Source organism: Syngnathoides biaculeatus, chromosome 8 (assembly GCF_019802595.1).
Source record: "Syngnathoides biaculeatus isolate LvHL_M chromosome 8, ASM1980259v1, whole genome shotgun sequence".
Taxonomy (NCBI): domain Eukaryota; kingdom Metazoa; phylum Chordata; class Actinopteri; order Syngnathiformes; family Syngnathidae; genus Syngnathoides; species Syngnathoides biaculeatus.
In genome coordinates this window covers 27,300,051-27,313,938 of record NC_084647.1, presented here as the reverse complement: position 1 = coordinate 27,313,938, position 13,888 = coordinate 27,300,051, and the positions used below count along the sequence as shown (strand labels likewise).

Genomic DNA, 13,888 nt, shown 5'->3' with positions numbered 1-13,888 from the left:
ACCACATCCATAAACCTTCTCTTTGGTCTTCCTCTCGCCCTTTTGCCTGGGAGCTCCATCCTCAGCATCCTTCTACCAATGTACTCACTCTCTCGCCTCTGAACATGTCCAAACCATCGAAGTCTGCTCTCTCGAATCTTGTCTCCAAAACATCCAGCTTTGGCTGTCCCTCTAATGAGCTCATTTCTAATCCTATCCAACCTGGTCACTCCGAGCGAGAACCTCAACATCTTCATTTGTGCCACCTCCAGTTCAGCTTCCTGTTGTTTCTTCAGTGCCACCGTCTCTAATCCGTACATCATGGCCGGCCTCACCACTGTTTTGTAAACTTTGCCCTTCATCCTAGCAGACACTCTTCTGTCACATAACACACCAGACACCTTTCGCCAGCTGTTCCAACCTGCTTGGACCCGTTTCTTCACTTCCTGACCACACTCTCCATTGCTCTGTATTGTTGACCCCAAGTATTTGAAGTCGTCGACCCTCGCTATCTCTTCTCCCTGTAGCCTCACTCTTCCCCCTCCACTTTTCTCACTCACGCACATATATTCTGTTTTACTTCGGCTAATCTTCATTCCTCTCCTTTCCAGTGCATGTCTCCATCTTTCCAATTGTTCCTCTGCATGCTCCCTGCTTTCACTGCATATGACAATATCATCTGCGAACATCATGGTCCAAGGGGATTCCAGTCTAACCTCATCTGTCAGCCTATCCATTACCACTGCAAACAGGAAGGGGCTCAGAGCTGATCCCTGATGCAGTCCCACCTCCACTTAAATTCCTCTGTCACACCTAAGGCACACCTCACCATTGTTCTGCTGCCATCATACATGTCCTGCACTATTTTAACATACTTCTCTACCACACCAGACTTACGCATGCAGTACCACAGTTCCTCTCTTGGTACTCTGTCATAGGCTTTCTCTAGATCCACAAAGACGCAATGTAGCTCCTTCTGACCTTCTCTGTACTTTTCCACGAGCATCCTCAAGGCAAATAATGCATCTGTGGTACTCTTTCTAGGCATGAAACCATACTGTTGCTCGCAGATACTTACTTCTGTCCTGAGTCTAGCCTCCACTACTCTTTCCCATAACTTCATTGTGTGGCTCATCAACTTTATTCCTCTATAGTTCCCACAGCTCTGAACATCCCCTTTGTTCTTAAAAATGGGAACTAGAACACTTTTCCTCCATTCTTCAGGCATCTTTTCGCCCGCTAGTATTCTGTTGAATAAGTTGGTCAAAAACTCCACAGCCATCTCTCCAAATTGCTTCCATACCTCTACAGGTATGTCATCAGGACCAACTGCCTTTCCAGTTTTCATCCTTTGTAGTGCCTTTCTGACTTCCCCCTTAGTAATCATTTCCACTTCCTGGTCCTTCACTCTTGCCTCTTCAACTCTTCCTTCTCTCTCATTTTCTTCATTCATCAACTTCTCAAAGTATTCTTTCCATCTATTTAGTACACTACCGGCACCAGTCCACACATTTCCATCTCTATCCTTAATCACCCTGACCTGCTGCACATCCTTCCCATCTCTATCCCTCTGTCTGGCCAACCTGTAGAGATCCTTTTCTCCTTCTTTCGTGTCCAACCTGGTGTACATGTCTTCATATGCCTCTTGTTTAGCCTTTGCCACCTCTACCTTTGCCCTACGTCGCATCTCGATGTACTCCTTTCGCCTCTCCTCAGTCCTCTCAGTATCCCACTTCTTCTTCGCTAATCTCTTTCCTTGTATGACTCGATGTATTTTGGGGTTCCACCACCAAGTCTCCTTCTCCCCTTTCCTACCAGATGACACACCAAGTACTCTCCTGCCTGTCTCTCTGATCACCTTGGCTGTCGTCGTCCAGTCTTGCGGGAGCTTCAGTTGTCCATCGAGAGCCTGTCTCACCTCTTTCCGGAAGGCTGCACAACATTCTTCCTTTTTCAGCTTCCACCACATGGTTCTCTGCTCTACCTTCGTCTTCTTAATCTTCCTACCCACCACCAGAATCATCCTACATACTACCATCCTATGCTGTCGAGCTACACTCTCCCCTACCACTACTTTACAGTCAGTAACCTCCTTCAGATTACATCGTCTGCAAAATATAATCTACCTGCGTGGTTCTACCTCCGCTCTTGTAGGTCACTATATGTTCCTCCCTCTTCTGGAAATAAGCGTTCACTACAGCCATCTCCATCCTTTTTGCAAAGTCCACCACCATCTGCCCTTCAAAGTTCCTTTCCTGGATGCCGTACTTACCCATCACTTCTTCATCGCCCCTGTTTCCTTTACCAATATGTCCATTACAATCTGCACCAATCACAACTCTCTCGCTGTCTGGGATGCTCAGAACTACTTCATCTAGTTCCTTCCAGAATTTCTCTTTCAACTCTTGGTCACATCCTACCTGTGGTGCATAGCCCCTAACCACATTATACATAACACCCTCAATTTCAAATTTTAGTCTCATCACTCGATCTGATACTCTTTTCACCTCCAAGACATTCTTAGCCAGCTCTTCCTTTAAAATAACCCCTACTCCATTTCTCTTCCCATCTACTCCGTGGTAGAATAATTTAAACCCTGCTCCCAAACTTCTAGCCTTACTACCTTTCCACCTGCTCTCTTGGATGCACAGAATATCAACCTTTCTCCTAATCATCATGTCAACCAACTCCTGTGCTTTTCCTGTCATAGTCCCAACATTCAAAGTCCCTACACTCAGTTGTAGGCTCTGTGCATTGCTCTTTTTCTTCTGACGCTGGATCCGGTTTCCTCCTCTTCTTTGTCTTCGACCCACAGTAGCTGAATTTCCACCGACGCCCTGCAGGTTAGCAGTGCCGGGGGCGGGCGTTGTTAACCCGGGCCACGACCGATCCGGTATGGGATTCTTTAGATGAACGCTCATATTTGTTTGGCACAGTTTTTACGCCGGATGCCCTTCCTGACGCAACCCTCTGCATTTATCCGGGCTTGGGACCGGCCTACAGATTGCACTGGTTTGTGCCCCCATAGGGCTGCATTAAACAACAACAAACAAACAATTTCATAAACAATGTTTTCTCCGTTCAAATGCCTTATGTGTGCTATAAATAACAAGAGCAAGCTAAATCATTCAAGAAGGTTACAGGTTATTTTAATAACTCAAATAGAAAAAAAATAGAAAATAGAAAAAAAAATCTGATTAACATCAGATCCAGTTCAACTGTTCTAGTAGGCTTTTCTGACATTTTTTTCTTCCACGGAATGAGAGGGATTTCATTGTTCAAAGTTGTCAGTTTGGAGAAGGGTAAAAAAATTATGTTGAAGGCATGAAATATACCATGAATGAAGTCATCATAAAGTGGTGAAAATATGGCACAACAAAGAACTGATGAAAGTGCTGAAATGTCAAGAAAACATTGCTCATGGAGGTTGGCAACAGGACAATATCAACATTCAAGGAGCTGCAGAGATGTCTTGCAATTACTGGCTGTTTATTACATGTAAGAACGATCTCCCATCATCTTCGTATGTCTGGGCTATGGAGTAGTTGAAGATGGAAGCCTGTACAAAGCTTATTTGCGAGTATGGTCTGCACACACATGAGCACGTTGCACACAGTGGCCTCATGTATCCTGCTGCCCGACACGCCTGCGGGCTTTCAACCTTCATCATCAGCAGTACCAAACCTCTGCCTCATCTTTTTCTCTTTCTTCTATCTTTCTTCTTTTCTTTTTAAATCTCACAGTTGTTTGAAAGTCTGATCGGCTGCGCCCAGCGCCGGAAGGAAGCCACACACAGGCAGCGGCCGTCGAGGCAATTTCTACAAAGGCAGATCCTTTGCGAGATGAACACGCAGTCGTTACAGTGGCTGAATTATTTATGTGACAATAGAATATTAATATTGATAACTGGATTTCTCTGCTTGCCTGCTGTTATGCCTTCTAGTGATGTAATTGAAAAAAAAAACCCCTTCACTTCAGGTTCCTATTCGATCTTAGTAACCTAGTAAAAAGGATTGAAAATAAAAGGTTAGGACAACAGAGAAAAGTGCGTTGATCTGGGCCCCCCCTGGCCTGTGTAATTGTTATCGTAGGTTGTGTGACAGCTGTCAAAGTATTGCAGTGAAATATTGTTTATTGCAAAAAGCAAGGGCTGCTGCAAATGTACCCAGTGTCCTGAGTAAACGCAGGGATGGCTTCTGCCATTGCTTCCGCTGAGCTGGCAAACACTGCACTTTGTGGTATTTTATGCATTTCATCCGTTTCTAAACCTTTAACCAAACAAGACGAATTGTTTCATTCCACAATGGAAACATCCCTCCAAATGACCTTTACCCCTTGGCAAATCTCACCGCTCCGACGTTTTGTCAGCCCCTCCCGTTGCAAGTTGCTGTTTAAGACACAAAAGACATTATTTCCACTGAACAAATGAATTCAAGTAAAAGAAAACATAATACCAAAGCTTTGATTCTTTGTCAAGTGCTCAAGTGACTGTGAGAGAGTGCTCTGCCCCCTACCATGACCAAAATGCACCACTGCATCTTGGAAACCCAAAGGAAGATTGTAAAATGTGACATTGCAGGATTCTCAGGAATCTACTTGAAAAAGTGCAGGAGAAAAATGTGGGATGGGTACCAGTCGAGGGAAAGTCCCCCCTCCCCCAGTCCTATCATTGGGTACTACAGTCTGGTTGAAATTTTGACTTTTTTTTGTACCACTGTGACTGAGACACCAATGAGATGGTCTTGAAAAGTGATATGGTATAGGCCTATATTTTTGGGGTGTAAACTTGTGCTTGTCAGTAGCCTAGTGGTTAGCATGTCTGACTCACAGTCATGTTTTTCATGGTTTGAGTCTAGGCTCCGGACTTCCTTTATGGAATTTGTACCTATATTCTATCTACCCTTGCTTGCAAAGTTTTTCTCTCAGTAATCTGGCTTCTTCCCATGTTTCAAAAACATGCATGTTAGCTTAATTGAAAAATATCTATGGGCATCTTTGTGTATATGTGCCCTTTGATTGGCTGGCGACTAGTCCAAGGTATTCTGATTTCTGAATTCAGATGAGATAGGCTCCAGCTACTTGTGACCGTGATGAAAGCAAGTGCTATAGAAGACAGAACAAAACAAAACAAAACTGTTAACTCTGGTTTTAACTCGTTCTTTCACTACGATGGGGACATGAATGAAAGGGTGGCGAAACGTGACATATGCTATAGTTTCATTATATTGGTACAAGCAGTGTGCCGTGAGGGTCTTCAGAGCCTTCTCTGCTCGCCTCAACACTATCTAAAGCAATGACCTATAATGACAACTTAATTAAATTACGATTCCCCTCCTTGAGCAATGTTGTGTTCAATTTTATTCATGTAAGATGTAGAAGTGAAGACTATCTGCTGACAAATCAGGAAACTAGTACACCTGGCAGTTACTTTGGTACACTTTCAGAACCTTGAAAGACAAACTGTTGTAATGCATGTTATTGATGTAATTGTGCCACTTGATCGAACTACAAATCAAAACACTTGGGAGAAATTCAACATTAAGAGCATTAGTTATTCAGAATGAAACGTTGAGAATGTTTTGGGAAAACGCTTAAAGCTGAAAAAGCTCGAGAGATGACATTTCCAATTTCAATGGACAATCTACACCAACATACTTTGCAGGCATATTATTGTGGGGAAGAAAATAAGTGAAAGAAAAAAAAAACACTTTTCTCTTGCTACCCCAGTGGGAAATGTAAAGGTATGGTAATTTATAGTAATTTTCCCCCGTGAGGGTGCCTGTGAGCGTTTGAATCAAAGCCCCTTGAGAATACACTTCACGTAGTGTACGCGATATCGCCATGTATATTTGATGAGATAAACATGTTCATTTAACTTCACAGCACTTGTGCATATTTACGTACCCTGGAAATGAGCTCTCCCACCATGCCGCTCCACGTTCCGTTCGCTCCCGGGACACCGTACAGTCCGTCCCCCACCAGTCGGATACGATACTTGAACTTGAGTATGGCTGCCAGCTCCTTGAGCATGTCAACACAGAAGCCTTCGTAGCGCTCATTTCCCTCAAGTTCCTGGTGATTCGGCCGCAGCATCACATATGGATTCTCCTGAATGACGAATATTAAAGTTTGCATCATCAACATATAATGCGTTTATCTGTCAAGGAAATATTTTTGTGCACATGTTCAGCTCCTGAAAATTTACAGAATGAGTAAAATTCAGTGATAGTGGTGAAAAAATGCCATTAAAGTAAACCTGCTTGTTAGTGTAGCGGAAGAGTGGACAACTGGGTAGATTGAAGTTGTGAGGACTTCGTAAGTTCTCCCTGTGCATGCATTTTTTTCTTAAATATTCTAAACTGCCCATAGGTGTGAATATGAGTGTGAATGGTTGTCTGTTTAAATGCGCCCTGTGATTGGCTGGCGACCAGTTCAGGGTGTACCCCACCTCCTGCCCGAAGATAGCTCGGATAGGCTCCAGCACCCGCATGACCCTTGTGAGAATAACCAGCTCAGAGAATGAATGGATGGCTGTTATTAAAATATGTTCATATACAGTAAAATACAACCATCCATCCATTCATTTTCACCCCGCTTATCCTCACAAGGGGCACAGGGAGTGCTGGAGCCTATCCCATCTGTCAACGGGCAGCAGGCGGGGTACACCCTGAACTAGTTGCCAGCCAATTGCAGGGAACATCGAGACAAACAGCCACACTCACAATGACACCTAGGAGCAATTTAGTGTGTCCAATTAATGTTGCATGTTTTTGGAATGTGGGAGGAAACCAGAGTGCCCGGAGGAAACTCACACAGGCACGGGGAGAACATGAAAACTCCACACGGGTGGGTCCGGGATTGAACCCCCCGGTTCAAAAACTGTGAGGCCAATGCTTTACAGGGTGATCCACCATGCCGGCCAGTACAATACATTTGAATACTATTTTTCTTAACAAAAAACAAAAAAAAATGTTTTTGAATGGCTTGGAACACAAAAATGGAAATTAAATCGGCAAGAATATTTGAATGACCAATCAAACACTAAAGTAAAGGTATCACTGTTTATCGGTTGGAAGGGAGTAAAAAACTGAGATAATATTTTTAAAAAAACTCATATTTTACAACAGCTCTCTTCGAACGTTGTCTTCATGTTATTGGAATAAGGACTGTGTGCCTAGCTGGTGTGCTTGGGTTCCAGTACATCTAAATGAATTTCCATTGTTTCACCAATTTGTTGTTTTTTCCACACTCACAACTCATAAATCCAGCAGAAATATATTTCTTGTAAGACCCCATCAGAATAGTTTCTTTTGCTGATGAGGCTCTTTATTTATTTAGTTTTTTACAGCTAGTATCCAAGTTTCCTTTTTGGTATAAGTTGTGAGGAGTTTCCAAATAACATGTTACACAGCAACTTGTTCAAAAATGCGCTTTGTTGAAGTGATTGTCAACAGTGTTACATTTTGGCTGTCCGAGCAGCGACCGTTGCAGAGCAGACGTTGAGCTCCTTCGTAACAGGTAAGTACATTTACTTTGTTGCCAGTGGGCTCTCCTGACTTGAAGTAAAAGCCACATAATAATGATAATTACTGTACAGTACACACTACTTGTCAGTCTGCGAGTGTGCTGCCCTGCAGGCTGCCTCATACTGTTGTCATAGCAACAAAACTTTGGCTTTACCTGTCAGGCGTGGATTGAAGAGTTCATAACGGATCGTGTAATCACAACGAGTAATTTGCACAACTTTGCAATGCCATACAGTCTTATTAAGAGGTTGCATACAATCACTATTATTGTTAATCAGCACATTTATTCATTATTATTATCTAAAATAGGGCGTGGCAAACTATAAGTATTATTTGATTTGTGTGACTGTGTTTAAAATTAAATTAATTTTGAGACAGTGAAAGAAATTTGTAATCGTACCTTTTGTGAAATTTGGGTGCAACACACCTGTCTGTGCATGTTGATACAACATTGCCCCTTAAAGTAATTAATTTACACGTACTGCTGTTTCTAATCATGTACGCGAGCACTCAAAGTGCAGCATACACGATACTCGGGAAAATATGAGCACAGTATAATGTAAATAAAAACAGAAAGTGCAGACAACCTCAAATGATGATTGTAATGTTTTGAGCATCCAGCTGAATATAAAAACTACCTTTGGAGAAATAAACAATGCTAATTTCAATGTAAAACATAAAAACAATTAACTTTTAGGAAGCACCCTTCATTAAAATGAATGAAAATATAAAAAGGAGACCCGCAACTAACCCTGACGTTCCATTTAAGTGTGTTCTGAAGTGGATGTGTGCATAAACATGTTAAAACAATCACACTTATGTATAACATATGTCAAAAACATACTGAACACACATTGAAATCTTTGATTTAACTCCCATTTTGCAGAGCTGATTTTGACAATCTGAGTTTTTGTACACAAAAGACCCATTTTCACGAGTTTGTAAGAAGTTTTGTCAGTGAGCATTTCTCCTGTGCCGAGATAATCCATTCACTTCACATGTCGACAGTCAAGATCCCAATTAGATGTGCCTTAGGCTAATAAAAGGCTACTCTAAAATCTCCCTCACATAGAGGCGATGACGTTGTTGTTTGTGGCCAGTAGAAAGTTGGTCCTCTCCTCTTCAATTGCTGTGTGAAAGTGCTAAATATTAGCAGGAACTGTACCACACTGTCGTTTATGCCAACCCAGAGCATCCTCGGCATGCTTAAAGCTCCACTGACATGAAATGCATGATTTTTAGTATGTTTTAATAAAAAAAAAAAAAAAAAGGCAGTCGGAATGGACCCTACCGTTTTTTTCAACACAAACCATGATTTTGATGTATATGGCTTTTTGGAACTCCCGCCGTGAAAATCCTTTCGAGGGATTTGTTTTGAAGAAGCAGGAAGGGACGTTATCAGCAGAAGCGCACTCAGGCGGCCTCGTGTGTTTATACCAGTTTTACCTGCAGGAAGGGAGCTCTTTGTTCCTTCATGTTAACCAAAATGCTGGGTTCTTGTATTGCTGGTCATTGTTCGAACACCTGGGAAGATGGATTTACTCTTCATATGTTTCCAAAAGACCTGGTTCGTCGTGAAAAATGGATTGCACAAGTGTAAAGGACGAGAGTTTCGTGGGTTCCAAATGACAGGTAGGTGTGTAAAGAGCTACTAAAAAAAATAATAGTTAGAGGGGGGTGTAATCCTCTCAGAACGTAACAAAAGATCGGTGTAGGTAAGTCAGGGGTGCTAAATGTGTCGAAGTGCACATCTGCCGATAACAGCTTCGGTTGGTGTGGCTCATTGCGGTGCGCCATCGTTGGCGATGAACAACACTGACGGATGAACAATGCGCCGACGGTGTCAGCGATGAATAATGCCGTCGACGGTGACAGCATTAAACAACGCCGCCAACGATTGTGAGATGTTCTCTTCTTTAAAAAGAGCTTCCGTGTCCCATAGCAGGTGCCACTACGTGTTTTCAATGGCGAATGTCCTGGTGAAACATATGCTGATGATGTTGAAAGCAATATGGCTACCACTTGGATGTCGAGTCAGACTTCTGCAACTTTCCACATGGATGACACGCTCGCCGCTCATATTTATTTTTTCGTATAGACATTGAAGTGAATAACGTTATATGTATTTTTCATTACAATATCTATTTTAGACTGTTTATAGGCATGTCACTTGGGCTTTATTGTGTGATAACTCTGGGGGGCTATTGGCCATGTAATGCAAGGTGATGGCTTGAAGTGATGTTGTGCACTGCATGAGGCAAATAGTGGTCAAAGCAGATATTGATCAGTTTTCTGACCCCCACTTTTTATCGTTTAAAACACATGTGCAATAAATAAATATAAAATGCAAATACAGTGATGGAATTGTACAGACTCACATTGAATATGATTGAATCTGATTGGTTGATTCTGAAAATAGCATGCCAGTTATAATAGTGTGTGCACTCTTGGGCACCCAATAAGGTAAAAGATCACACCAGACACCAAAGATAAGATCTCCTTTGCAATGGGGACCATGCAAAGAAGGCAGCAAATTGCACCCCAAGTCCAAGTCAGTCAAAGACAAAAATATTTCAGATGAATTTCACCTTACCTCTTCAAAAATGATCCGATATGAAATCAAGTTGTACAAATTTGAGGACACACTGGTGATGAGAAAAGTTTGAAAATTATTTGGTTTCAATTCTTTTAGGTCACAAAAACTTGGGATTTGAACAGGGGTGTGAAGACTTTTTATATCCACAGCAGCCTTGTTTGTGCTTTAGTAATCTCTGCCCGGGGAGCCTTATTGTGATGTTTAACAACTGGGGGAAAAATAATTTGCTTTGTTGTTTCATTAACATTTTCTTGATTGTGTTTTTCATTGAGTAATATTGTTTTGCAATATCTGACTGCAAGCGCACATTTTGTTTGATTCTATATTTTTCATTTGACAATCATGCGCTGATATAAATAATGTCCACAATATGCTTGGGCTGCCTACTTCCGATTTTTCAGCGTTCTGCTTTTTGTGTCGGATCATTCCTTCAAAATTTAGAAGGTTTTGAATGTAAGTAGCTCATAAAAATGTAATGAATAGAAAGTAAGCTTGTTTAAAAGGTAAGGAGTAAAAAAAAGTCCCCATAAAAAATACTCAAGTGAAGTTGATACTTGTAAAATCTACTAAAGTACAGCAACAGAGCACAAGTAATTTGTTACTTCCCATCTGATGTGCTTGACAGTGAATTCCGGAATCCCCCCCACCCCCAGAGCCCCAAAAATGACTGGATTCACCAAGGAACATTCTTTCTTACTTTGAAAAGTTGTTTTAGGTTAAGACACAAGTGACAATTTTTGGGGCTTTAAATGTCGCATTTGATTTCGCTACCCTGTTCCCGTTCTTCCATCCATAGCAACTCAGACAAACACAGATGCGTGATAATCCGTGCCACAGCTTGTATGAACAGAAAAACCCGATACCCCAGCGTGCTGTACCAGCACTAGTTAAGCCATGTGCCTGCATGTTGAGGCCTTAAAAAACGCAACTTTCACTTCTCTTGTTATTGTATGACCTCTGTGCAACTGTATGCAGCATAGTGTACAATATCTTTGATGTAGTGTTTTGATTTTCTACGGATGCAGCTCAAAGGGCTGTAACGTGGATACCTATTGTTCACATCTATGATTCCTGCTCTCATACTTTACTTCCATGTTTTCAGTGTTCTTGTTCTGACCTACTTTTGCGTTTGAAGTTGTGTCATGACTAACCGAGTCCTACGCCATATAGTGAGAAGCCCAATTTGATCAACGTTTCTTTAATGCTCCATAAGGGACAAGGGTATTGATTTTATTTTTTGTACCTTCCGCTTCTCCGTGAGACTTCCGCAAACATGGAGGAGGAGCTGCTAGCTAATAGTGAGCCATAAACAGTGCCCACACCCCCCAAAAAAGACCACGTCTATAATTTACAAAAAGACAAGCATATCAGTTTAAAGATGAAGATGAAACATGGTAGGAGGTATGCCACCTGTATCCATCCATCCATCCATCAATTTTCTCACCCGCTTATCCTGACAAAGGTTGCGGGACTGCTGGACCCTATCCCAGCTATCTTCGAAAAGGATTGCCAGCCAATCGCAGGGACCATATAAACAACCAACCAATCACACCTACAGGCAATTCAGAGTCTTCTAATAACCTACCTTGTTTTGGGGGAAAAAAGAAAATAGGATTTCTGTTAGTAAGTACCTGGACTCACTATCCTTGAAAAGCAAAGACCATGTCTGAAATCTCAGTGTTCTGAAAGATTGCGACCTGACTTTCCAATAGTTATATCAAATCAATCACAAAAACTGCCTTTTACCATCTAAAGAACATATCCAGAGTGAAGGCTTGAACATGCAGTTCATTCAGAATGCTCCAGCTCGCCTACTGTCCAGAACAAAGAGGTCAGAGCATAGAACTCCATTTCTAAAGTCTTTACAATCGCTTTCAGTCAGGTTTAAAATAGATTTCAAAGTTCTGCTACTGGCTTATAAATCACCAACTGATTTAGTTCCTTATGCTGAGGCAATATAAACCCAGGAGGGCTCTAGCATCCACTGTCCCAGGTCAAGTAGTGGAGTGTAGACCCCAAAGCAAACATGATCAAGCAGCTTTTAGCTATTGTACTGCACACAAGTTGAATAGGTTGACGACAGAAGTGATGTCAACCCCGAGCATGAATTTTAAACAGAGGTTAAAAACTCTTCTATTTTTCCCTCATGCTTTTTAGAGTATTTCAATTTTTTAATGATATTACTTGCATTATATGCTGGGTTTTTTCCTCTTTTATTTCTTTGTTTTAAAAATGCTTTTAATCATGTAAAGCACCTGAGTTACCTTGTGTATGAAATGGTCTATACAAAATTGGATTTGCGTTACCATGCATGTTTTTGGGATGTGTAAGGAAACCGGAGTACCTGGAGAAAACCCACATAGCCACAGGAGAACATACAAACGCCACACAAACCCCGGTCCTCAGAACTGTGCCGCCATGCTGTTATCATAATTTATAATAATAATTTTAATGGACCTCATGTAGCTCCCGTTTCAATTATAATTTTTTTTTTACGTTTTGTGAAATAACAAACAACCTGTGTTGAAGACTTTGGGTTGTGTGACTTTTCCTCAACTTAATGGTTTGATAATATTGTGTATTGCTGGCGTTAGATTGCAGATTGAACTAAAATACATTCATTATTAAAGGTCATTATCTTCCTGGCTAAATGCAGAGGGGTTGCGTCAGGAAGGGCATCCGGCGTAAAACTGTGCCAAACATATATGCGTTCATCTAAGATCACATGCTGTGGCGACACCTAACGGGTCAAGCCGAAAGGAAAAGAAGAAGATTACAGGTCATTATTAACTACCACCTCCATGTTCTTTTCTACTGGAGGCAGTGCATGTGAATCACAAAATGCTAAATGCTAACTTCCAATGGACAAAAAAAAAGTACAGAATAATAACAGCAAGTGAGAGTGAAGAGAATGCTTGCTTCTAGCATCAAAGTAACTAGGATTAGATGGAACATGCCACTTAATGGTAATTCATTTTCTCTTCTGCCTTAATGATGTATGGTATGTTTGTGTCCTCCAACCTGTAATTATGTGGCAAAATTTCATTTACATTTCAAGACTCTTGTTGATTTATTCCTGTTAAAAGGACCAGCATCATTTGGAGCTTTATTATTTATGGCTGGTGACGATAAGGCTTTCCTATACATCCTCTTAAGTCCACGGAGTCATAACATTAAAGCTGACAAGAACAGGAATCCATAAAAGAGGCAAGATGTATCTTGATGTGCTGGCCTGACTGCTATCATGCCTTTTTTTCCTCTTCTTTGGCAATATGGAAATCGAAAAAATCTGTTCCTTGGTTAATCTGACACCATCACAAAGCTGTCATCAATTTTACTTGTATATTTATCAATAGAATGACCTCTGCTTAGCCCCTGGTCCTTATTTTGTAACGTAAAAAAAAAAGCAAGATTTCTCTGAGATACACTGACATTTAATGTGATATGATACAAATTTTGTGTGACTTTAAAGGTGTATTACACTCCAAAAGGCTGGTCAAATTCCTAATTATATACTCTCGGAGGGCATACAAGAAATACGAATAATGTACTGTGTGTAGAGTGGAAACAAGATGTGTGCAAAACAATCTTCTGAAGCAAGGAATTCCAATGGGTCTGATCAGGTCGTGGGAACTGCAACGCCAATTTGCATTCACACGTTGTGCTTGACTTGCCGGTTTCATTCCACACAGCGTTACTTTTTGCAACCGCAGAGCGATACAGCCTCTTTTGTAATGTATGTTTCATTATGCCTGGCTTTCTTCCATCCATCCATCCATTTTCTTTT

The 13,888-nt window shown here is 41.4% G+C and overlaps 1 protein-coding gene across 6 annotated transcripts in view; it reads right to left on the bottom strand.

Annotated features, from left to right (window-relative positions):
* grik4 (glutamate receptor, ionotropic, kainate 4) overlaps positions 1-13,888 on the bottom strand; it is a 255,732-nt gene that overhangs the window by 38,542 nt on the left and 203,302 nt on the right. For all 6 annotated transcript variants that reach the window (XM_061827586.1, XM_061827585.1, XM_061827587.1 and 3 more), the window contains one exon: positions 5,884-6,087. In XM_061827586.1, the coding sequence (XP_061683570.1) occupies positions 5,884-6,087 (204 nt within the window). The remainder of the gene's footprint in view (positions 1-5,883; positions 6,088-13,888) is intronic.